Source organism: Crinia signifera, chromosome 3 (assembly GCF_055691185.1).
Source record: "Crinia signifera chromosome 3, ASM5569118v1, whole genome shotgun sequence".
NCBI lineage: Eukaryota > Metazoa > Chordata > Amphibia > Anura > Myobatrachidae > Crinia > Crinia signifera.
In genome coordinates this window covers 332,723,557-332,750,742 of record NC_139219.1, presented here as the reverse complement: position 1 = coordinate 332,750,742, position 27,186 = coordinate 332,723,557, and the positions used below count along the sequence as shown (strand labels likewise).

General features: G+C 48.1%; 1 protein-coding gene across 3 annotated transcripts in view; it reads right to left on the bottom strand.

The window, feature by feature from the left end:
- Nucleotides 1–14,981: 14,981 nt before the first annotated feature.
- Nucleotides 14,982–27,186, bottom strand: part of KIF3C (kinesin family member 3C) — a 61,840-nt gene continuing 49,635 nt past the window's right edge. For 2 of the 3 annotated variants that reach the window (XM_083178905.1, XM_083178904.1), the window contains 6 exons: nucleotides 22,196–22,318; nucleotides 18,967–19,085; nucleotides 18,427–18,543; nucleotides 18,118–18,229; nucleotides 17,753–17,928; nucleotides 14,982–17,473 (listed from right to left, as the gene is read on the bottom strand). In XM_083178905.1, coding sequence (XP_083035031.1) covers nucleotides 17,380–17,473; nucleotides 17,753–17,928; nucleotides 18,118–18,229; nucleotides 18,427–18,543; nucleotides 18,967–19,085; nucleotides 22,196–22,318 — 741 coding nt within the window. In that variant the 3' untranslated portion in view covers nucleotides 14,982–17,379. The remainder of the gene's footprint in view (nucleotides 17,474–17,752; nucleotides 17,929–18,117; nucleotides 18,230–18,426; nucleotides 18,544–18,966; nucleotides 19,086–22,195; nucleotides 22,319–27,186) is intronic. The other variant, XM_083178906.1, reaches the window with a different exon arrangement.

Here is a 27,186-nt window from a genome sequence, read left to right as displayed (position 1 = left end):
AGCCAGCATGGAACGGGCAGATTTATGTACCCTCCTGAAGCTCCAGAGACGAGAGATGTATACACCACCATGATGGAGCCTGCTCCCAGCCGGCATGGAACGGGCAGATTTATGTACCCTCCTGAAGCGCCAGAGACGAGAGATGTATACACCACCATGATGGGACCTGCTCCCAGCCGGCATGGAACGGGCAGATTTATGTACCCTCCTGAAGCTCCAGAGACGAGAGATGTATACACCACCATGATGGAGCCTGCTCCCAGCCGGCATGGAACGGGCAGATTTATGTACCCTCCTGAAGCGCCAGAGACGAGAGATGTATACACCACCATGATGGGACCTGCTCCCAGCCAGCATGGAACGGGCAGATTTATGGACACTCCTGAAGCGCCAGAGAGGAGAGATGTATACACCACCATGATGGAGCCTGCTCCCAGCCAACATGGAACGGGCAGATTTATGTACCCTCCTGAAGCGTCAGAGACGAGAGATGTATACACCACCATGATGGGACCTGCTCCCAGCCAGCATGGAACGGGCAGATTTATGTACCCTCCTGAAGTGCCAGAGAGGAGAGATGTATACACCACCATGATGGAACCTGCTCCCAGCCAGCATGGAACGGGCAGATTTATGTACACTCCTGAAGCGTCAGAGACGAGAGATGTATACACCACCATGATGGGACCTGCTCCCAGCCAGCATGGAACGGGCAGATTTATGTACCCTCCTGAAGCTCCAGAAACGAGAGATGTATACACCACCATGATGGAGCCTGCTCCCAGCCGGCATGGAACGGGCAGATTTATGTACCCTCCTGAAGCGCCAGAGACGAGAGATGTATACACCACCATGATGGGACCTGCTCCCAGCCAGTATGGAACGGGCAGATTTATGGACACTCCTGAAGCGCCAGAGAGGAGAGATGTATACACCACCATGATGGAGCCTGCTCCCAGCCAACATGGAACGGGCAGATTTATGTACGCTCCTGAAGCGTCAGAGACGAGAGATGTATACACCACCATGATGGGACCTGCTCCCAGCCAGCATGGAACGGGAAGATTTATGTACCCTCCTGAAGCGTCAGAGACGAGAGATGTATACACCACCATGATGGGACCTGCTCCCAGCCGGCATGGAACAGGCAGATTTATGTACGCTCCTGAAGCTCCAGAGACGAGAGATGTATACACCACCATGATGAGACCTGCTCACAGCCGGCATGGAACGGGCAGATTTATGTACCCTTCTGAAGCGTCAGAGACGAGAGATGTATACACCGCCATGATGGGACCTGCTCCCAGCCGGCATGGAACGGGCAGATTTATGTACGCTCCTGAGGTGCCAGAGATGAGAGATGTATACACCACCATGATGGGACCTGCTCACAGCCGGCATGGAACGGGCAGATTTATGTACGCTCCTGAAGCTCCAGAAACGAGAGATGTATACACCACCATGATGGGACCTGCTCCTAGCCGGCATGGAACGGGCAGATTTATGTACGCTCCTGAAGCGCCAGAGACGAGAGATGTATACACCACCATGATGGGACCTGCTCCCAGCCGGCATGGAACGGGCAGATTTATGTACGCTCCTGAGGTGCCAGAGATGAGAGATGTATACACCACCATGATGGGACCTGCTCCCAGCCAGCATGGAACGGGCAGATTTATGTACGCACCTGAAGCACCAGAGATGAGAGATGTATACACCACCATGATGGGACCTGCTCCCAGCCGGCATGGAACTGGCAGATTTATGTACGCTCCTGAAGCGCCAGAGACGAGAGATGTATACACCACCATGATGGGACCTGCTCCCAGCCGGCATGGAACGGGCAGATTTATGTACGCTCCTTAAGCGTCAGAGACGAGAGATGTATACACCACCATGATGGGACCTGCTCCCAGCCGGCATGGAACGGGCAGATTTATGTACCCTCCTGAAGCGTCAGAGACGAGAGATGTATATACCACCATGATGGGACCTGCTCACAGCCGGCATGGAACGGGCAGATTTATGTACCCTCCTGAAGTGCCAGAGACTAGAGATGTATACACCACCATGATGGAGCCTGCTCCCAGCCAGCATGGAACGGGCAGATTTATGTACGCTCCTGAAGCGCCAGAGACTAGAGATGTATACACCACCATGATGGAGCCTGCTCCCAGCCAGCATGGAACGGGCAGATTTATGTACGCTCCTGAAGCGCCAGAGACTAGAGATGTATACACCATCATGATGGAGCCTGCTCCCAGCCAGCACGGAATGGGCAGATTTATGTACCCTCCTGAAGCTCCAGAGACGAGAGATGTATACACCACCATGATGGAACCTGCGCCCAGCCAGCATGGAACGGGCAGATTTATGTACCCTCCTGAAGCGTCAGAGACGAGAGATGTATACAGCACCATGATGGAGCCTGCGCCCAGCCAGCATGGAACGGGCAGATTTATGTACCCTCCTGAAGCATCAGAGACGAGAGATGTATACACCACCATGATGGGACCTGCTCCCAGCTGGCATGGAACGGGCAGATTTATGTACCCTCCTGAAGCTCCAGAGACTAGAGATGTATACACCATCATGATGGGACCTGCTCCCAGCCAGCATGGAACGGGCAGATTTATGTACGCTCCTGAAGCGCCAGAGACTAGAGATGTATACACCATCATGATGGAGCCTGCTCCCAGCCAGCACGGAATGGGCAGATTTATGTACCCTCCTGAAGCTCCAGAGACGAGAGATGTATACACCACCATGATGGAACCTGCGCCCAGCCAGCATGGAACGGGCAGATTTATGTACCCTCCTGAAGCGTCAGAGACGAGAGATGTATACAGCACCATGATGGAGCCTGCGCCCAGCCAGCATGGAACGGGCAGATTTATGTACCCTCCTGAAGCATCAGAGACGAGAGATGTATACACCACCATGATGGGACCTGCTCCCAGCCGGCATGGAACGGGCAGATTTATGTACCCTCCTGAAGCTCCAGAGACTAGAGATGTATACACCATCATGATGGAACCTGCGCCCAGCCAGCATGGAACGGGCAGATTTATGTACGCTCCTGAAGCATCAGAGATGAGAGATGTATACAGCACCATGATGGAGCCTGCGCCCAGCCAGCATGGAATGGGCAGATTTATGTACCCTCCGGAAGCGCCAGAGACGAGAGATGTATACACCACCATGATGGAACCTGCGCCCAGCCAGCATGGAACGGGCAGATTTATGTACCCTCCTGAAGCGTCAGAGACGAGAGATGTATACACCACCATGATGGGACCTGCTCCCAGCCGGCATGGAACGGGCAGATTTATGTACCCTCCTGAAGCTCCAGAGACTAGAGATGTATACACCATCATGATGGAACCTGCGCCCAGCCAGCATGGAACGGGCAGATTTATGTACGCTCCTGAAGCGTCAGAGACGAGAGATGTATACACCACCATGATGGGACCTGGTTCCAGCCAGCATGGAAGGGGCAGATTTATGTACACTCCTGAAGCTCCAGAGACGAGAGATGTATACACCACCATGATGGAGCCTGCTCCCAGCCAGCATGGAACAGGCAGATTTATGTACCCTCCTGAAGTGTCAGAGACGAGAGATGTATACACCACCATGATGGGACCTGCTCCCAGCCGGCATGGAACGGGCAGATTTATGTACCCTCCTGAAGCGCCAGAGACTAGAGATGTATACAACACCATGATGGAACCTGCTCCCAGCCGGCATGGAATGGGCAGATTTATGTACGCTCCTGAAGCACCAGAGACGAGAGATGTATACACCACCATGATGGGACCTGCTCCCAGCCGGCATGGAACGGGCAGATTTATGTACGCTCCTGAAGCACCAGAGACGAGAGATGTATACACCACCATGATGGGACCTGCTCCCAGCCGGCATGGAACGGGCAGATTTATGTACGCTCCTGAAGCACCAGAGACGAGAGATGTATACACCACCATGATGGGACCTGCACCCAGCCGGCATGGAACGGGCAGATTTATGTACCCTCCTGAAGCACCAGAGACGAGAGATGTATACACCACCATGATGGGACCTGCTCCCAGCCGGCATGGAACGGGCAGATTTATGTACGCTCCTGAAGCACCAGAGACGAGAGATGTATACACCACCATGATGGGACCTGCTCCCTGTCGGCATGGAGCGGGCAGATTTATGTACGCTCCTGAAGCACCAGAGACGAGAGATGTATACACCACCATGATGGGACCTGCTCCCAGCCAGCATGGAATGGGCAGATTTATGTACGCTCCTGAAGCGCCAGAGACGAGAGATGTATACACCACCATGATGGGGCCTGCTCCCAGCCGGCATGGAACGGGCAGATTTATGTACACTCCTGAAGCACCAGAGACGAGAGATGTATACACCACCATGATGGGACCTGCTCCCAGCCAGCATGGAACGGGCAGATTTATGTACGCTCCTGAAGCACCAGAGACGAGAGATGTATACACCACCATGATGGGGCCTGCTCCCAGCCGGCATGGAACGGGCAGACTTATGTACACTCCTGAAGCACCAGAGACGAGAGATGTATACACCACCATGATGGGACCTGCTCCCAGCCAGCATGGAACGGGCAGATTTATGTACCCTCCTGAAGCTCCAGAGACGAGAGATGTATACACCACCATGATGGAGCCTGCTCCCAGCCGGCATGGAACGGGCAGATTTATGTACCCTCCTGAAGCGCCAGAGACGAGAGATGTATACACCACCATGATGGGACCTGCTCCCAGCCGGCATGGAACGGGCAGATTTATGTACCCTCCTGAAGCTCCAGAGACGAGAGATGTATACACCACCATGATGGAGCCTGCTCCCAGCCGGCATGGAACGGGCAGATTTATGTACCCTCCTGAAGCGCCAGAGACGAGAGATGTATACACCACCATGATGGGACCTGCTCCCAGCCAGCATGGAACGGGCAGATTTATGGACACTCCTGAAGCGCCAGAGAGGAGAGATGTATACACCACCATGATGGAGCCTGCTCCCAGCCAACATGGAACGGGCAGATTTATGTACCCTCCTGAAGCGTCAGAGACGAGAGATGTATACACCACCATGATGGGACCTGCTCCCAGCCAGCATGGAACGGGCAGATTTATGTACCCTCCTGAAGTGCCAGAGAGGAGAGATGTATACACCACCATGATGGAACCTGCTCCCAGCCAGCATGGAACGGGCAGATTTATGTACACTCCTGAAGCGTCAGAGACGAGAGATGTATACACCACCATGATGGGACCTGCTCCCAGCCAGCATGGAACGGGCAGATTTATGTACCCTCCTGAAGCTCCAGAAACGAGAGATGTATACACCACCATGATGGAGCCTGCTCCCAGCCGGCATGGAACGGGCAGATTTATGTACCCTCCTGAAGCGCCAGAGACGAGAGATGTATACACCACCATGATGGGACCTGCTCCCAGCCAGTATGGAACGGGCAGATTTATGGACACTCCTGAAGCGCCAGAGAGGAGAGATGTATACACCACCATGATGGAGCCTGCTCCCAGCCAACATGGAACGGGCAGATTTATGTACCCTCCTGAAGCGTCAGAGACGAGAGATGTATACACCACCATGATGGGACCTGCTCCCAGCCAGCATGGAACGGGCAGATTTATGTACCCTCCTGAAGTGCCAGAGAGGAGAGATGTATACACCACCATGATGGAACCTGCTCCCAGCCAGCATGGAACGGGCAGATTTATGTACGCTCCTGAAGCACCAGAGACGAGAGATGTATACACCACCATGATGGGGCCTGCTCCCAGCCGGCATGGAACGGGCAGACTTATGTACACTCCTGAAGCACCAGAGACGAGAGATGTATACACCACCATGATGGGACCTGCTCCCAGCCAGCATGGAACGGGCAGATTTATGTACCCTCCTGAAGCTCCAGAGACGAGAGATGTATACACCACCATGATGGAGCCTGCTCCCAGCCGGCATGGAACGGGCAGATTTATGTACCCTCCTGAAGCGCCAGAGACGAGAGATGTATACACCACCATGATGGGACCTGCTCCCAGCCGGCATGGAACGGGCAGATTTATGTACCCTCCTGAAGCTCCAGAGACGAGAGATGTATACACCACCATGATGGAGCCTGCTCCCAGCCGGCATGGAACGGGCAGATTTATGTACCCTCCTGAAGCGCCAGAGACGAGAGATGTATACACCACCATGATGGGACCTGCTCCCAGCCAGCATGGAACGGGCAGATTTATGGACACTCCTGAAGCGCCAGAGAGGAGAGATGTATACACCACCATGATGGAGCCTGCTCCCAGCCAACATGGAACGGGCAGATTTATGTACCCTCCTGAAGCGTCAGAGACGAGAGATGTATACACCACCATGATGGGACCTGCTCCCAGCCAGCATGGAACGGGCAGATTTATGTACCCTCCTGAAGTGCCAGAGAGGAGAGATGTATACACCACCATGATGGAACCTGCTCCCAGCCAGCATGGAACGGGCAGATTTATGTACACTCCTGAAGCATCAGAGACGAGAGATGTATACACCACCATGATGGGACCTGCTCCCAGCCAGCATGGAACGGGCAGATTTATGTACCCTCCTGAAGCTCCAGAAACGAGAGATGTATACACCACCATGATGGAGCCTGCTCCCAGCCGGCATGGAACGGGCAGATTTATGTACCCTCCTGAAGCGCCAGAGACGAGAGATGTATACACCACCATGATGGGACCTGCTCCCAGCCAGTATGGAACGGGCAGATTTATGGACACTCCTGAAGCGCCAGAGAGGAGAGATGTATACACCACCATGATGGAGCCTGCTCCCAGCCAACATGGAACGGGCAGATTTATGTACCCTCCTGAAGCGTCAGAGACGAGAGATGTATACACCACCATGATGGGACCTGCTCCCAGCCAGCATGGAACGGGCAGATTTATGTACCCTCCTGAAGTGCCAGAGAGGAGAGATGTATACACCACCATGATGGAACCTGCTCCCAGCCAGCATGGAACGGGCAGATTTATGTACACTCCTGAAGCGTCAGAGACGAGAGATGTATACACCACCATGATGGGACCTGCTCCCAGCCGGCATGGAACGGGCAGATTTATGTACGCTCCTGAAGCACCAGAGACGAGAGATGTATACACCACCATGATGGGACCTGCTCCCAGCCAACATGCCACTATTTGCTTGTTCTGAGCTGGGAACGAGAGGGCGAGGGGCGGCCATGTCCAAGTGTGTTTGGACCCATAGGTATTTGGTACCAGGGACAGGAATCTGGTGGAGGACTGACCAGACCCCACAGGCCATGCACTAGACCCCTGAGGTAGCATGGTCCTTGTACCCCAATCCGGGCGATAGCACTGCTCAGTTTCAGACGTCTGGGGTGCTTTGGACATAGGAACCATAGATGTGGGGATCCCACAAGTTGGGACAGTCATAAAGAATGAGGTGCAGCTGATGAGCTTCCCAGGCCTGGTACAGAGTCGCTGTCCGGGTAGCCTGGACACTATGGGGATCATACAGTGTGGGAGATGCGCCCCATAGCGTGTTACTGCTCACCCCCATACTGTGTAGCACCCCCATACTGTGTAGCACCCCCATACTGATTTGTGTCCTGTTACCTCCTACATGCCAGGTAATGGACAATGCCGTTTGCCCTAAGGGGTGTATACACGGGGCCTGATTCAGACCTGCACGCTAGGCTGCATATATTCCGAGGTTACCTGTGCAGATAACTGCGGCCAGCATGGTACAGAGTATACTGGGCACATACACGGTCATCTGATAACTGCTTGTGCTGCCAATAGGTCTGAATCGCCCCATAAGTCAGAACTGCATAGTGCACTAGACCTGGTGGGGATCACAGGATAGACAGACATTAGGTCGACATGGGGAAGTTCAACAGTCAAAAGGTCGACATGAGGTTTTTCACTTTTTTGTCCCGAATGTCAACATGGACAGTAAAAAGGTGCGTATGGGTGCAGGTGTGTATGTAAGTAGGCAGGTGTGTATGTAAGTAGTGCGTATGGGTGCAGGTGTGTATGGGTGCAGGTGTGTATGTAAGTAGTGTGTATGGGTGCAGGTGTGTATGTAAGTAGGCGGGTGTGTATGTAAGTAGGCAGGTGTGTATGTAAGTAGTGTGTATGGGTGTAGGTGTTTATGTAATTAGACCGGTGTGTATGTAAGTAGTGTGTATGGGTGCAGGTGTGTATGTAAGTAGGCAGGTGTGTATGTAAGTAGTGTGTATGGGTGCAGGTGTGTATGGACGTAGTGTGTATGGGTGCAGGTGTGTATGTAAGTAGGCAGGTGTGTATGTAAGTAGTGTGTATGGGTGCAGGTGTGTATGGACGTAGTGTGTTTGGGTGCAGGTGTGTATGTAAGTAGGCGGGTGTGTATGTAAGTAGTGTGTATGGGTGCAGGTGTGTATGTAAGTAGGCAGGTGTGTATGTAAGTAGGCAGGTGTGTATGTAAGTAGTGTGTATGGGTGAAGGTGTGTATGGACGTAGTGTGTATGGGTGCAGGTGTGTATGTAAGTAAGCGGGTGTGTATGTAAGTAGTGTGTTTGGGTGCAGGTGTGTATGTAAGTAGGCAGGTGTGTATGGGTGCAGGTGTGTATGTAAGTAAGCGGGTGTGTATGTAAGTAGTGTGTTTGGGTGCAGGTGTGTATGTAAGTAGGCAGGTGTGTATGGGAGCAGTGTGTATGGGTGCAGGTGTGTATGTAAGTAGGCGGGTGTGTATGGACAAAGTGTGTACGGGTGCAGGTGTATATGTAAGTAGTGTGTATGGGTGCAGGTGTGTATTTAAGTAGGCGGGTGTGTATGTAAGTAGTGTGTATGGGTGCAGGTGTGTATGTAAGAAGGCGGGTGTGTATGGGAGCAGTGTGTATAAGTGTAGGTGTGTTTAAGTAGGCAGGTCTGTATTCAAGTAGTGTGTATGGGTTCAGGTGTGTATGTAAGTAGGCAGGCGTGTATGGAAGTAGTGCATATTGGTGTAGGTGTGTATGTTAGTAGGCGGGCGTTTATGTAAGTAGTGTGGATCAGGGCCATCTTAACAGCAGTGTGGGCCCCTGGGCAAAGCAATGCACTGGGGCCCTTACCCATTCTCCCCTATTAGGGGTGGAGGGTGCTATCAGCAGCAGATGTGATGTCCCACGGGTGGCAGGGGGTGCTCTATCTTCCACTCAATGTGTAGGACCTGGAGCAGTAACTTCTGCTAATTACTCCTTTACTGCACAGGTGGTGGGAGGGAGAACACTAACGTGTGGAGGGGGCACTGAGCTGAATGAAGGGTCCCTTGTAAATGACTTCCAGGGAGGTAGGGGGTGTTTAGATAATGGAGTGGGCTTAATATTCATCATTTTGCCTTGGAAGGGCAGCTTGTTTGACTGCAGATATCGCCATTTTCTGGAAATAGATTTCTTAGCCTTCAATAGTATAAAAACCTAGAGTCCCAACTTTCAGGAGGTGCTGGGAACTTGGGGATCAGAGATCAGGAGCCTGAGCAATCCATTGACAAAAATATAAAACTGTACACCAGACGTTTGGAGCTGGAGCAGGGACCGGCTGCTGGAAGGCTGATATCTCTGGTTCTGGGCATGATAGAGACAAGCCGCTAGTGTCGTCAGAAAGGGGAGAGTCGCAGCTTTTGGAGTATACTCTCAGAAAAACTCAAAGTCAGAGAAAACCTGAGAAATATGACTGGGAATTGCAATTAACAGGTCAGATGTGGGCTGCTGCTTTGAAGTTGGATATCTCCAGTTCCCCAGGGCCGATTTTCAAAATTCTGGTATCCCTGGAAAAAGGGGATCCTCAGCTATCAGAGTAGGGTCCTCATACACCTGGGGCCCCTGCGCAAGTGCCCATTAAGCCCATATGAAAAGACGGCCCTGGTGTGGATGGGTGTAGGTGTATATGTAAGAAGTGCATATTGGTGTAGGTGTGTATGTAAGTAGGTGGGTGTGTATGAGAGGTGTGTATGGGTGTAGGTGTGTATGTAAGTAGGTGGGTGTGTATGAGAGAAGTGTGTATGGGTGTAGGTGTGTATGTAAGTAGGTGGGTGTGTATGAGAGAAGTGTGTATGGGTGTAGGTGTGTATGTAAGTAGGCGGGTGTGTATGGAAGTATTGTGTATGGGTGTAGGTGTGTAAGTAGGTGGGTGTGTATGGGTGTAAGTGTGTATGTAATTAGTCGGGCGTGTATGGAAGTAGTGCATATTGGAGTAGGTGTGTATGTTAGTGGACGGGCGTGTATGGAAGTTGTGTTTATGGGTGTAGGTGTGTATGTAAGTAGGCGCGGGTGTGTATGAGAGAAGTGTGTATGGGTGTAGGTGTGTGTGTAAGTAGGCTGGTGTGTATGGAAGTATTGTTTATGGGTGTAGGTTTGTGTGTGTGTAAGTAGGTGGGTGTGTATGGTAGTAGTGTGTATGGGTGTAGGTGTGTCTGTAAGTAGGCGGGTGTATATGAGAGAAGTGTGTATGGTTGTAGGTGTGTGTGTAAGTAGGCGGGTGTGTATGTGAGAAGTGTGTATGGGTGTAGGTGTGTGTGTAAGTAGGCGAGTGTGTATGAGAGAAGTGTGTATGGGTGTAGGTGTGTGTGTAAGTAGGCGGGTGTATATGAGAGAAGTGTGTATGGGTGTAGGTGTGTGTGTAAGTAGGCGGGTGTGTATGGTAGTAGTGTGTATGTGTGTAGGTGTGTATGTAAGTAGGCGGGTGTGTATTAGAGAAGTGTGTATGGGTGTAGATGTGTATGTAAGTAGGCGGGTATGTATGGAAGTAGTGTGTATGGGTGTAGGTGTTTATGTAATTAGACCGGTGTGTATGGACGTAGTGTGTATGGGTGTAGGTGTGTATGTAAGTAGGCGGGTGTGTATGAGAGAAGTGTGTATGGGTGTAGATGTGTATGTAAGTAGGCGGGTATGTATGGAAGTAGTGTGTATGGGTGTAGGTGTGTATGTAGGTAGGCGGGTATGTATGGAAGTAGTGTGTATGGGTGTAGGTGTTTATGTAATTAGACCGGTGTGTATGGACGTAGTGTGTATGGGTGTAGGTGTGTATGCATACCTCCCAACTTTTGAAGTACTGCAGGCGGGACGAAGCTCCTGCGTGCCGAAATTTTTGGGGCCGTGGCCTAATTTGGGGGCATGGCCTATACTCGCGGCTCTTCCGCGAGGCCACGCCCCCATTTTGTCGCTATGGGGGCATGACCCAGAGGCTCTGTGAGCCTCTAGCCATGCCCCCAGTCCCCTGGCTGCGGGAATAGACGCTGTGCGCGTGCGCACAGCGTTTATTCCCCGCTGCTTAGCAGCTGACAGGGGGGACTCCCAACAGCCCCCTCACACCGCGGGACACTGCCACCCGCGGGTGGGACATCGGGACAGGCCCTGACAATCGGGACTGTCCCGATAAAATCTGGACTGTTGGGAGGTATGGTGTATGTAAGTAGGCGGGTGTGTATGAGAGAAGTGTGTATGGGTGTAGATGGGTATGTAAGTAGACGGGTATGTATGGAAGTAGTGTGTATGGGTGTAGGTGTGTATGTAAGTAGGCGGGTGTGTATGAGAGAAGTGTGTATGGGTGTAGGTGTGTGTGTTAGTAGGCGGGTGTGTATGAGAGAAGTGTGTATGGGTGTAGGTGTGTGTGTAAGTAGGCGGGTGTGTATGAGAGAAGTGTGTATGGGTGTAGGTGTGTATGTAAGTAGACGGGTATGTATGGAAGTAGTGTGTATGGGTGTAGGTGTGTATGTAAGTAGGCGGGTATGTATGGAAGTAGTGTGTATGGGTGTAGGTGTTTATGTAATTAGACCGGTGTGTATGGACGTAGTGTGTATGGGTGTAGGTGCAGACATTGTCTCATGGTCACTGCACACATACTCGCCTGTATGTACATGGCAGGTTGTTACTGCTCTGCGGTGAGGTTACTGGTGCACCTATACCATAACCCCCGCAGTCTCCGGCTCATACAGTGTCCTGTGCACGATCTTACCTGTCAGGCTGTGGGAAATGAAGCCATCATTACTCCAGGGATATCCCTAGTGTGATACATCCTCTTGCCTGGATGATGGATGTGCACATAACACAGGGAACCCCTCTGTCTGGGTGCCTCCGCTTTCTGCTTGGGTAATAGCCATCACAGGACAAGTGGTTGGTGGAGTATAGATCACTGTAGTGTAATATACGGCGGTAACACCCTAAGCATATGGCGGATCAGGTCAGTACATACATACTGTCCCCAGGTACAGTGCCGGTACACGTGTACATAACACAAGCACTAGGACCTATCACTGGTCCCATACCACCAGTACAGCCCTTGTATAGTAATAAAGTACCAGCCAAGTAGCTCTGAACTGTCCTCCCGTAACATGGCAGTTAGGAGCTGATTGGCTGGATGTGGCCTCCCTCAGACCTCTCCTGAGTGTGGGGCTGGCGGATCAGGCTGTGCCCGTGAGACGGATGGCAGAGCGCAGCAGGAGGCGTGCGCCGGGCGGCTGATAAGGTGCTATAAATACACCAAGTGCTCGATCCCAGCACTTAGTGTTACATGAGATTGGGAGGAAGCACTCGGAAGCGTCAGCGATGGCAGTCCGGTGTCACAGGGACTGATAGTAGGGACAGACGATGCAGTCAGTATAATTACAGCTGGTATACTACACATATATATGTTATAGGCTGTGCACAGTACACAAGGCAGAATATGGCGGCAAGGACGGGGCGCTCCGTTATTTATCAGGACTGCATCCAGTGGTGTATCTAGAAATTGTGCACCCCCTGGCAAAAACATTCTGGCACCCTGCCATATACTTATTAAAAATGGATTACCTAAATGCTCGTTGCCAGGGGTTTCATGCCCATTGACAGTAGTTACATGCTTTCTGCCAGGGGTTACCTGCTCATTGCTAGAGGTTTTATGCTCATTGCCAGGGATTACCTGCTCATCTCCAGAGGTTTCTTATTTATTGCCAGGGAGACACATGCCCATTGCCAGAGGGTTAAATGCATATTGCCAGGGGCAATATATATATATGTGTCTGTGTATGTATGTATATATATATATATATATATATATATATATATATATACACAGTCCTCATTGGCCCTCAGGGACCCAAAAGTAAAGTTAACTTTGGTGAAACTTTGATTAACTTGACTTTTGGGTCCCTGAGTGCTGCCAGCAACGAGGAGGATCTGGAGGGCACTTGGGCAAGACACCCCTATTTGGGGCAACAGAGTGCCGGGGACAAAGATTTTATATATATATATATATATATATATCTATATCGTTGTAGACAGACTTAATGCTCAGGAGCTATCGTTGTTGAACCTGCTTTTAACTGCACATCATTTTAACCTTTATGTTTCCACTAAATGCACCATGTCGACACACCCATGTCGACCGCACCAGTAGGATCACATCACTTAACAGCAATGTGTCCTCTATTGAAACACCCAGTAATGTATTTACATCACATGTATATGTATTGGTATGCACCAAGTCACTTTACGTGTACACATCACCACTTTGTGATTCCAGGCGTCCAGCCCGGCTCGGGAACTGCTGTCTGAGCACAGCCGTATCCATGGCTACCACGCAGCGTGCGATTCACGCTGCGGTTCAGCACCACAGGAAACAGGAGAACTTCCGGGCAAGTTACCTCCGTCATCAGACAGCGTCGCCTAGGAGCGGGCTTAACGCGCGCGAACATGAGAGGAGACGTCCCACCATCCACCTTATTTAAGGTAAGACACCCGTTATGCACTGTTTTCTCACTGTTTGTACCTTGACAAAGGGGTGTAAGCACCCCGAAACGTTGGTCATCTTCCTGTGAATACACTTGATATTTTGAAAAGTCCCACGAGTGCCATTGTCTTCTTTCAACTATATATATATATATATATATATATATATATATATATATATATATATATATATATATATATATATATAGTCCATAGGTGACGGGAAGTGAGATCCTGCAGAAAGGCTGGATTCGCTGTCCCATCCCAAGGCAGTCAGACACTAGGAACTACACAGCGGTAGTCCACCGGTATTTACCATAACCTGGGACAGCGAATCCAGCCTTTCTGCAGAATCTCACTTCCCGTCACCTATGGACGTCATCATAACATCAGAATAAAAGTTTTTTTAAAAACTACCCAAACCTTTTAAAGCTCAGGAAACTCAAGTTCATCACCCCTGAAGAAGTCGTATAGCGACGAAACGCGTTGGGTCTCGACTCATCTGTTATCTATGTACTAAAAATGTACAAATTATGCTGTAAACTGTGTCTGACATTGACCATAACATTTATGTTTTAATAAAACTATTTTACAAACTGCAAAAATCCTGTACCTCACTATTGCACCAATACACCAAGGTGGAGGTTTCTTTAACTAGCGCTCTCTATATCTCTTTTTCGTGCACATATATATATCACTACCTGAAATCTGTAACTTCCAGGTAGTACTATACGCTAGCCATTAGGACCTCTAGCATCTGTCTCCTCTAAGGCGGCGGCCATTTTTGGAGGGACACAGATTCCATACGGATGGCCATCCCCAATGGAATCTGCAGAGACCAGCAGAGACCATGCACCTTCACAGCTCTGCCCCCCCCCCCTATGACGCTGGGCTGCCCCAAGGACAGAGCACTAGTACGTACACCAAATATGGCTGCCACAACTTCTCTGACATCCCTGTGGCAAGTTTCCTGTATAGAGTGTGGGGGACACAGAAGTCAGCTGACGACCGTTTCAATGTTCCCCACCTCAGGCTGTGGGAGGAGTTAGACCTGTCTGTAACACTTTATGCCAGAGGTGGAGTGAGACGCAGACAGACAATGAGCGGCGTATTTTGCCGCCGTTCCCGTGAGCCGTAACTTATAATGACCTAAGTTGGGGTTTAGTAGTCCTTTAATTAGTCATCCACAGCAAAGCAATTACATTGTCATATAGTTTTATTCCACATATATCTATAAGCTCAGTACCACCCGGTGTGTAGACCATCCAGCCTGGTCATGCTGGAACGGTTGGGGTAGAAGGCCTGTTACTTTGTATATAGGTATATAGCTTGATGGATGCCCTATGTAAGGTTTTGGATAACTTACAACACACAGTATTGCACTAAACCATAAACACAACCTAACCCAATATGATAAGACATCCTATAAGTCCACACCATGACAGTGTATGCTAGCGATACACCTCACATCAGGCTGCGGCGTTCTGAAAGTGCGCAGGTTGTGTCTTACTGCCCCCTCTAGGGATCCTGCTGTCCATCGTCACCAGATCTGGTCCTTGGCTCCTACTCTGTGGATCTGATAACAGTATGCGTTGGCTTTAGTATGAAGCGGCCGGTGCGTTATAGTGATTTACTGATGGGGAGGAATAGTTACATGAAGGGCGCATGCTCCAGCTAAGCTATGAAATGTACGAACACCACGCGTTTCATGGGTGCAGAACCAAGTCTCCCCCACCCCCCCCCCCCCTCCCCCAGAGAGGCTGGAAAACATGGGGTGTTTTGGGAACTTTGTATATACACATCTGGGCAATAGGGCATAGGTAGGCAACCCGCCCTTGCCGGCTGTTGTGGGAGCTGCTGGGACTTGTAGTCCTACCAGCATTGGAGAGCAGCACATTGCCTAGCTCCACCGTCATTTGTTACTGCATAGAAATAGTCAGATTATTGCACAGTGTCGCACTAATTCCCGTATGATTGGAGACATCCCGCGTGAGCTTACACTATATTATGGAAACACAACATGCCCTGTACAGTGCGCACTCTGCCCCCTATAGTGGTTATGCCGTACAAAGTGCAACAAAGAACCCCATTCATTTCAAGTAGTAAAAAAATGATAAAGTTGTTGAAACAATTCTGCTTTGAGAGTGCGTACAGCTCTGTATCTCCTTGCTGTGCTACAGACCATTAGAACTATACATTGAACATTGCGCTCTGTTGGATAGGTGACCTCCTCAGTTCCTTCTTCCTAATACAGCATTGTCCAGTTCTGCTGAGGTGTCCCCATGTTCATAGTATGATCCCACTTGGTGCCTGATAGTAAGGACAGCAGATCTTTAACTCCAACACTGAGATACCCCCATCTCGCACCCTTTGACCACCCAACAGTGGTTACTGATTACAACCACATGACGAAAAGCGAGATGATAAAAACTTGCATTGCCAACATTCCATTTGGTCTAAAGCTTGATGACTAAACATGACCAGTGATATCCAACCAATAAATAACTTTTCAGAATGGAGAAGAAAGACCCGTCCATGGGAACTGCGATCTATTCTAAATGACCTGGGATATTCAACCCATTAAACCTTTCCACGATGGATACGGAGGCCTTGTCCTTGAGCGCTTCCATCTACTCTTCAAAATGATGTTCCATGACGGAGAAGAAAGGCCTGTCTGTTGGGACTAACATCTTCTCTTAACAACCTACGATATCCAACCAGTACTAACACTCCAATGGAAAAGAATAACCTGTCTTTTAGTCCAGATGTCTTCTCTAAATGACATACGAAATCCAGCCAGTACTAACATTCCAAGATGGAGAAGAATGACCTGTCCATCGGGACTGACGTCTTCTCGAAACGACATATGAAATCCAACCAGTACTGACGTTCCATGATGGAGAAGAAAGACTTGTCCCTAGAGAATGACATCTTTTCTATCCACAGTTCTGAAATCTGGTACCTGAAGGCCTTTATTAGAAGACAAGAGGTGGGGGTGCGTGAAGCCTTTGTGTTAAGGCACTGTTGTTTGAAGTGGTACGCCTCAGATAAATTCAAGGTAGAAATAATTGTGCCTCATAAACTGGACGACAAATCCTATTGGAGAAGGGAATGGAAACGACCAATCCTGGTGAGCAGAGAGACACCGGTGAACAGCTAAAAGACAGAGGCTTAAATGCCGGAGCACTGAATCAATAATTAAAATTTCTATTGAGTCCTCTATCAGGTAAAGTGACGTACAAAACCATTGTGATTGCATCCAGGTAGCAGAACATTGTACTTCAAGCAAGTGGCAAAATGTCCTTATTTGTCTCCTCCAAGCAAACTCCCAGATTCATTAGGATAAACTTTCCAAGCTAAAATGTGCTGGAAATCCAGGAGATGTGGACTTTCCACGGAAATAATAAATAAATAAATATGTTAATTTGTTAAATAAAAGATTTTACATCTTCCACGGCTGAGGTCTCATCTCCAGGCAGAGATTAGGCAGAGAAACGATAGTGGGGACAACCCAGTGTCCACTCCTCATCTTGTTGGAAGCGAAGCCTGGCATAAAGGGTAATGTGCGTGGGTGGAGCTGCCAAGTCAGACGGCTGTCACTCGTGGGTAGGGGACAGGGCGTGCCTTTGGCTGCTCGAGGACAAGGAGATGTGAGTGGTTGACGATGGCAGAGGTCTAGGCTGCTGACACCTGTAGACAGAAACACAGTTGTAAGTGGTGGTGACCACAGTCCTACAGTCCCAGAAGAAAGTACAACAATATTATCAACCTAGTTCCTAGTTCCTGATTATAAATCTCCTGTTCCATTAGTACCCCAATCAGAACAACGTGCTAAGGAAATTAGGGAGAGTCTACTGAGCAGGATGAACCAGCATTGATGGCAGAAGTTTGATGATTCTGGATTTACGAATATGTGGCTATTGGGCCAAATATCCCATATCTAACAGTACATCTCAGTGCAAGGCTTACCAAGATCTGGACTTCCTGACCCGCGCAGCAGCCGGGCGCTCCAACAGACTGTCCAGACGAGTGAGCCGCTCAAGGTGCAGAGCTCGCGGGTCCTGGTCAACCCGGTCCTTAGAGAAGTCTATCTCAAACACAGCCGGAGGTGTCAGGTCCAGCTCGAGGAACATGATGTTCTCAGCCTTTGAGAGAAGAACCAGGGTAAAGTTACTACAGGTGTTCAGTGCAGGCCAGCGATAATGTTCCTCACTGGAGATCCTACAGGCTGGTGACTACTGGTAGCAGCTATACATGTTAGACTAGTCTCAGAATGACATAGTGGTTAATACAATGTAATGGGAAATGTATAGTGGAACCCATAATTTACTTACTCGGTACCTCGGATGATAGCCCATCACCATGGCAACCCGAGCATACTGGCTGATAGGCCTCTTATATCCAACAGCCGAGGACGGGCGTCTCTTCATCGTGCTGCCGCCTCCGCTGGGAAGGACAACCGGTAACATGTCACTAAAAGGCTAGACACCCCATATGTCATCAGTGCTCCCCACTTTTATACAGTAGCTGATTTCAGACCCCCCCCCCCCCATTCACAACAACAAATTCCATTCTATTCTCCTACTATACAGTATGTCACACTCCCACGGCCAATAATGGCGGCCCATTGCCCATTTACTTACTTTCCCGGAGGCACGAGAGGCTGAAACTTCCACTGGTCCTCATCGGCATCATAGGAAAGCCGGTTCATGATCTTGTTCTTTTCTTCCGGAGGGATAAAGTTTTCAATGATCAAATACCTGAGGGTAATAAAACCAAGAGGTTCAATCCTGCGTCTCAGTCGCCGTAATAGACCTGCGCTAAAGCAGTGTTACATACAGAACGCAACAGGCAGCAAATGGGCTTCTATTGCCTGGCGATTGGCTTCATCTTCTGCGCCCTGCAATACCCTTTTCTGCCACCGGAGAGGCGTGAGCAAGCATGTCTCACTCAGAACAAAGCAAGGCGGGAAACTACAAGTGATGGACAGCTACCTCCACTCAGACCAAAGCTGTAGAAAGATGGGCAGCGTAGTGGTCTCAGCGGAGGTACCCGTCAAACACTTGGTCATCATTGGAAGACAGTTGGCTGCATACAGTATTTGTGCTGTTATACAGCAGCTCCCAGCATTGATCACAGTACGGCTGAGGGTTCCGCCACTGGACCTGGTCTCTGGCACTCACTTGAATTTCAGTTCCCGCGTCTGCTCGTTCTGCGCCTGCTCCAGGTCTTGTCTCACCCGCACATACTCATCGTGCTGGTCTTGGATCTCCCCCTTCACCGCCTGCAGCTTGGCGTAGAGCTGGAAGAGGAGAGAGACGAGTTATAATCTGCCCACCTTCTCCCAGCCAATGAGAAGCCTCACTCTGCCTGTCATTTTCTAGAATGTACTGGGTCAATGAAAACTAGACGATTGGTTTCCAGGGGCAACGTCTTCATAATCCTTATTGGAAGGCTTGGTACATCCCTCCCTCAGTCACTACCACTGCTGGGAGTGCAAAATATGCACTGGCTGACAGCAGCCAATGAGCAAGCCGCTTTCATTCTCTAGTGCAAGTTTCCCAAACACACAGCATGTGGTTGGTTAGTTGAGCTGTCATGTGCCGGGCTCCATTGCCTCATGTACCTGGGCAGTATGGATGGTGTAATGGTGGCCATACGTGTAGGTGTCTGTCCTTCCTGTATCCTACAGAACAGGGGCTGGGGAGAGCGGCAGTAATATGTAGCTGCCTCTGATTGGCTGATTGCCCAGCATCACCTGCTGTTCACATGGATTATTACATTACTATACCACAGGAACATTGTTAGTGGCTTTATACAGAAATTTGTATCCAGTATATAATCCTGTATATAATCATTCATATAATCCTGCATATAATCCTGTATATATTATATAATCCTGCATATGATCCTGTATATAATCCCATACACCATCCTGTATATAATCCTGTATATAACCCTGTATATAATCCTACATATAATCCTGTATATAATCCTGTATATAATCCTACATATATTATATAATCCTGCATATAATCCCATACACCATCCTGTATATAATCCTGTATATAACCCTGTATATAACCCTGCATATAATCCTACATATAATCCTACATATAACCCTGTATATAATCCGGTATATAATCCTGCATATAACCCTGTATATAACCCTGTATATAATCCTGTATATAATCCTGTATATAATCCTGTATATAATCCTACATATAACCCTGTATATAATCCTGCATATAATCCTGTATATAACCCTGTATATAACCCTGTAAAAAAATCCTGCATATAACCCTGTATATAACCCTGTATATAACCCTGTATATAACCCTGTATATAATCCTGTATATAACCCTGTATATAATCCTGTATATGATCCTGTATATGATCCTGTATATAATCCTGTATATGATCCTACATATAATCCTGTATATAATCCTGTATATAACCCTGTATATAATCCTGTATATAACCCTGTATATGATCCTGTATATGATCCTGTATATGATCCTGTATATAATCCTGTATATGATCCTACATATAATCCTGTATATAATCCTGTATATGATCCTACATATAATCCTGTATATAATCCTGTATATAATCCTGCATATAATCCTGTATATAATCCTGTATATAATCCTGTATATAATCCTACATATAATCCTGCATATAACCCTGTATATGATCCTACATATAATCCTGTATATAATCCTGTATATAACCCTGCATATAACCCTGTATATAATCCTGCATATAATCCTGTATATAACCCTGTATATAATCCTGTATATAATCCTGTATATAACCCTGTATATAATCCTATATATAATCCTGCATATAATCCTGAATATAACCCTGTATATAACCCTGTATATAACCCTGTATATAACCCTGTATATAACCCTGTATATAATCCTGTATATAACCCTCTATATAATCCTGTATATAATCCTGTATATAACCCTGCATATAATCCTGTATATAATCCTGTATATAATCCTGTATATGATCCTGTATATAATCCTGTATATGATCCTACATATAATCCTGTATATAACCCTGTATATAACCCTGTATATAATCCTGCATATAATCCTGTATATAACCCTGTATATAATCCTGTATATAATCCTGCATATAATCCTGTATATAATCCTGCATATAATCCTGTATATAATCCTGTATATAACCCTGTATATAACCCTGTATATAACCCTGTATATAATCCTGTATATAACCCTGCATATAATCCTACATATAATCCTGTATATAATCCTGTATATGATCCTACATATAACGCTGCATATAATCCTACATATAATCCTGTATATAATCCTGTATATAATCCTGTATATAATCCTGTATATGATCCTACATATAATCCTGTATATAATCCTGCATATAATCCTGTATATAATCCTGCATATAATCCTGTATATAATCCTGTATATATTCCTGTATATAATCCTGTATATGATCCTACATATAATCCTGTATATAATCCTGCATATAATCCTGTATATATTATATAATCCTACATATAATCCTGTATATGATCCTGTATATAATCCTCCATATAATCCTGTATATAATCCTGCATATAATCCTGTATACATTATATAATCCTGTATATAATCCTGTATATAACCCTGTATATAATCCTGTATTATATAATCCTGTATATGATCCTACATATAAACCCTGTATATAATCCTGCATATAATCCTGTATATAATCCTGTATATATTATATAATCCTGTATATGATCCTACATATAATCCTGTATATAATCCTGTATATAATCCTGTATATGATCCTACATATAACCCTGTATATAATCCTGCATATAATCCTGTATATAATCCTGTATATGATCCTACATATAACCCTGTATATAATCCTGCATATAATCCTGTATATAATCCTGCATATAACCCTGTATATAATCCTGTATATATTATATAATCCTGTATATGATCCTACATATAATCCTGTATATAATCCTGTATATAATCCTGTATATGATCCTGTATATGATCCTGTATATAATCCTACATATAATCCTGTATATAATCCTGTATATAACCCTGTATATATTATATAATCCTGTATATGTATATGATCCTGTATATAATCCTGTATATAACCCTGTATATAATACCATATTATAATGCTGTATATGGGGCCTAATTCAGCATTGCACAGATGACTGTGTGCAGATTTGCACTGCCCGTACACCTGCATAGACACTAAAGACACTAAAGACAACCTTTGTTGACTATTTCAGGTCGACCTTTTGACATTTAACCTTTTGACTGTCGACCTAGACTGTGTCGATCTTATATACCATACCCAATATGTGCGGTACATACAATGAGGGGACACATTCCCGTCTCCCACCTTTTTCAGCTTCTTGGTCTTCATCTCCACCTCCTGCTGCAGAGATGTGTACGTTCCTCTCAGCTCCACCGTCTCCTCGTCCCTCAGGAGAACCTGCTGCTGTATCTCCCGCTCCCGCCACTTCTGCACAGAGGGAGACACAGGGGACAGGTGTCATAATGTGGTCCAGCTGCTTCCCACTCCACCCCTATTAGTGTGTCCTACATAGGTGCTATAGCTGCTTCCCACTCCACCCCTATTAGTGTGTCCTACATAGGTGCTATAGCTGCTTCCCACTCCACCCCCTATTAGTGTGTCCTACATAGGTGCTATAGCTGCTTCCCACTCCACCCCCTATTAGTGTGTCCTACATAGGTGCTATAGCTGCTTCCCACTCCACCCCCTATTAGTGTGTCCTACATAGGTGCTATAGCTGCTTCCCACTCCACCCCCTATTAGTGTGTCCTACATAGGTGCTATAGCTGCTTCCCACTCCACCCCCTATTAGTGTGTCCTACATAGGTGCTATAGCTGCTTCCCACTCCACCCCCTATTAGTGTGTCCTACATAGGTGCTATAGCTGCTTCCCACTCCACCCCCTATTAGTGTGTCCTACATAGGTGCTATAGCTGCTTCCCACTCCACCCCCTATTAGTGTGTCCTACATAGGTGCTATAGCTGCTTCCCACTCCACCCCCTATTAGTGTGTCCTACATAGGTGCTATAGCTGCTTCCCACTCCACCCCCTATTAGTGTGTCCTACATAGGTGCTATAGCTGCTTCCCACTCCACCCCCTATTAGTGTGTCCTACATAGGTGCTATAGCTGCTTCCCACTCCACCCCCTATTAGTGTGTCCTACACGGGTGCTATAGCTGCTTCCCACTCCACCCCCTATTAGTGTGTCCTACACGGGTGCTATAGCTGCTTCCCACTCCACCCCCTATTAGTGTGTCCTACATAGGTGCTATAGCTGCTTCCCAATCCACCCCCTATTAGTGTGTCCTACATAGGTGCTATAGCTGCTTCCCACTCCACCCCCTATTAGTGTGTCCTACATAGGTGCTATAGCTGCTTCCCACTCCACCCCCTATTAGTGTGTCCTACATAGGTGCTATAGCTGCTTCCCACTCCACCCCCTATTAGTGTGTCCTACATAGGTGCTATAGCTGCTTCCCACTCCACCCCCTATTAGTGTGTCCTACATAGGTGCTATAGCTGCTTCCCACTCCACCCCCTATTAGTGTGTCCTACATAGGTGCTATAGCTGCTTCCCACTCCACCCCCTATTAGTGTGTCCTACATAGGTGCTATAGCTGCTTCCCACTCCACCCCCTATTAGTGTGTCCTACATAGGTGCTATAGCTGCTTCCCACTCCACCCCCTATTAGTGTGTCCTACATAGGTGCTATAGCTGCTTCCCACTCCACCCCCTATTAGTGTGTCCTACATAGGTGCTATAGCTGCTTCCCACTCCACCCCCTATTAGTGTGTCCTACATAGGTGCTATAGCTGCTTCCCACTCCAACCCCTATTAGTGTGTCCTACATAGGTGCTATAGCTGCTTCCCACTCCACCCCCTATTAGTGTGTCCTACATAGGTGCTATAGCTGCTTCCCACTCCACCCCCTATTAGTGTGTCCTACATAGGTGCTATAGCTGCTTCCCACTCCACCCCCTATTAGTGTGTCCTACATAGGTGCTATAGCTGCTTCCCACTCCACCCCCTATTAGTGTGTCCTACATAGGTGCTATAGCTGCTTCCCACTCCACCCCCTATTAGTGTGTCCTACATAGGTGCTATATCTGCTTCCCACTCCACCCCCTATTATTGTGTTCTACATAGGTGCTATAGCTGCTTCCCACTCCACCCCCTATTAGAGTGTCCTACACGGGTGCTATACCTGCTTCCCACTCCACCCCCTATTAGTGTGTCCTACACTGGTGCTATAGCTGCTTCCCACTCCACCCCCTATTAGTGTGTCCTACATAGGTGCTATAGCTGCTTCCCACTCCACCCCCTATTAGTGTGTCCTACATAGGTGCTATAGCTGCTTCCCACTCCACCCCCTATTAGTGTGTCCTACATAGGTGCTATAGCTGCTTCCCACTCCACCCCTATTAGTGTGTCCTACATAGGTGCTATAGCTGCTTCCCACTCCACCCCCTATTAGTGTGTCCTACATAGGTGCTATAGCTGCTTCCCACTCCACCCCCTATTAGTGTGTCCTACATAGGTGCTATAGCTGCTTCCCACTCCACCCCCTATTAGTGTGTCCTACATAGGTGCTATAGCTGCTTCCCACTCCACCCCCTATTAGTGTGTCCTACATAGGTGCTATAGCTGCTTCCCACTCCACTCCTATTAGTGTGTCCTACATAGGTGCTATAGCTGCTTCCCACTCCACCCCCTATTAGCGTGTCCTACATGGGTGCTATAGCTGCTTCCCACTCCACCCCATATTAGCGTGTCCTACATAGGTGCTATAGCTGCTTCCCACTCCACCCCCTATTAGCGTGTCCTACATAGGTGCTATAGCTGCTGCCCACTCCACCCCCTATTAGTGTGTCCTACATAGGTGCTATAGCTGCTTCCCACTCCACCCCCTATTAGTGTGTCCTACATAGGTGCTATAGCTGCTTCCCACTCCACCCCCTATTAGTGTGTCCTACATAGGTGCTATAGCTGCTTCCCACTCCACCCCCTATTAGTGTGTCCTACATAGGTGCTATAGCTGCTTCCCACTCCACCCCCTATTAGTGTGTCCTACATAGGTGCTATAGCTGCTTCCCACTCCACCCCCTATTAGTGTGTCCTACATAGGTGCTATAGCTGCTTCCCACTCCACCCCCTATTAGTGTGTCCTACACAGGTGCTATAGCTGCTTCCCACTCCACCCCCTATTAGTGTGTCCTACACGGGTGCTATAGCTGCTTCCCACACTACCCCCTATTAGTGTGTCCTACATAGGTGCTATAGCTGCTTCCCACTCCGCCCCCTATTAGTGTGTCCTACATAGGTGCTATAGCTGCTTCCCACTCCACCCCCTATTAGTGTGTCCTACATAGGTGCTATAGCTGCTTCCCACTCCACCCCCTATTAGTGTGTCCTACATAGGTGCTATAGCTGCTTCCCACTCCACCCCCTATAAGTGTGTCCTGCATAGGTGCTATAGCTGCTTCCCACTCCACCCCCTATTAGTGTGTCCTACATAGGTGCTATAGCTGCTTCCCACTCCACCCCCTATTAGTGTGTCCTACATAGGTGCTATAGCTGCTTCCCACTCCACCCCCTATTAGTGTGTCCTACATAGGTGCTATAGCTGCTTCCCACTCCACCCCCTATTAGTGTGTCCTACATAGGTGCTATAGCTGCTTCCCACTCCACCCCTATTAGTGTGTCCTACATAGGTGCTATAGCTGCTTCCCACTCCACCCCCTATTAGTGTGTCCTACATAGGTGCTATAGCTGCTTCCCACTCCACCCCCTATTAGTGTGTCCTACATAGGTGCTATAGCTGCTTCCCACTCCACCCCCTATTAGTGTGTCCTACATAGGTGCTATAGCTGCTTCCCACTCCACCCCCTATTAGTGTGTCCTACATAGGTGCTATAGCTGCTTCCCACTCCACCCTTATTAGTGTGTCCTACATACAGGTAGGTGCCCAGGGTCACATAGAGGGTAGATATGGCTGCTCATATACAGGTGACAGCCACACACCACTTCTGTTTGGCCTCTCAATTATGGATATGTCCGCTGGGGGCATTTCACATTTATACACTGAAGACCTAAAAACCTTTGGCTTGGAATATAGGATATGAGATTGAGGTCTTTCACAATTATACATGGAAGACCTGAAACCTTGGGGTTGGAATACATTATAGGGCTGACGCGTTTCACATTTATGCACGGAAGACCTGAAACCTTGGGGTTGGAATACAGGATAGGCTGACGCGTTTCACATTTATACACGGAAGACCTGACACCTTGGGGTTGGAATACAGGATAGGGACTGATGCGTTTCACATTTATACACGGAAGACCTGAAACCTTGGGGTTGGAATACAGGATAGGGCTTGACGACTTTCACATTTATACACGGAAGACCTGACACCTTGGGGTTGGAATACAGGATAGGTCTGACGCGTTTCACATTTATACACGGAAGACCTGACACCTTGGGGTTGGAATACAGGATAGGGACTGATGCGTTTCACATTTATACACGGAAGACCTGAAACCTTGGGGTTGGAATACAGGATAGGGCTTGACGACTTTCACATTTTTACACGGAAGACCTGAAACCTTGGGGATGGAATACAGGATAGGGCTGGCGCGTTTCACATTTATACACGGAAGACCTGAAACCTTGGGGTTGGAATACAGGATAGGGCTGGCGAGTTTCACATTTATACACGGAAGACCTGAAACCTTGGGGATGGAATACAGGATAGGGCTTGATGACTTTCACATTTATACACGGAAGACCTGAAACCTTGGGGATGGAATACAGGATAGGGACTGATGCGTTTCACATTTATACACGGAAGACCTGAAACCTTGGGGATGGAATACAGGATAGGGCTGGCGCGTTTCACATTTATACACGGAAGACCTGAAACCTTGGGGTTGGAATACAGGATAGGGCTGGCGAGTTTCACATTTATACACGGAAGACCTGAAACCTTGGGGATGGAATACAGGATAGGGCTTGATGACTTTCACATTTATACACGGAAGACCTGAAACCTTGGGGATGGAATACAGGATAGGGCTGGCGCGCTTCACATTTATACACGGAAGACCTGAAACCTTGGGGTTGGAATACAGGATAGGGACTGATGCGTTTCACATTTATACACGGAAGACCTGAAACCTTGGGGTTGGAATACAGTATACACTGACGCGTTTCACATTTTTTGTACACGGAAGACCTGACACCTTGGGGTTGGAATACAGGATAGGGCCAGACGAGTTTCACATTTATACACGGAAGACCTGAAACCTTGGGG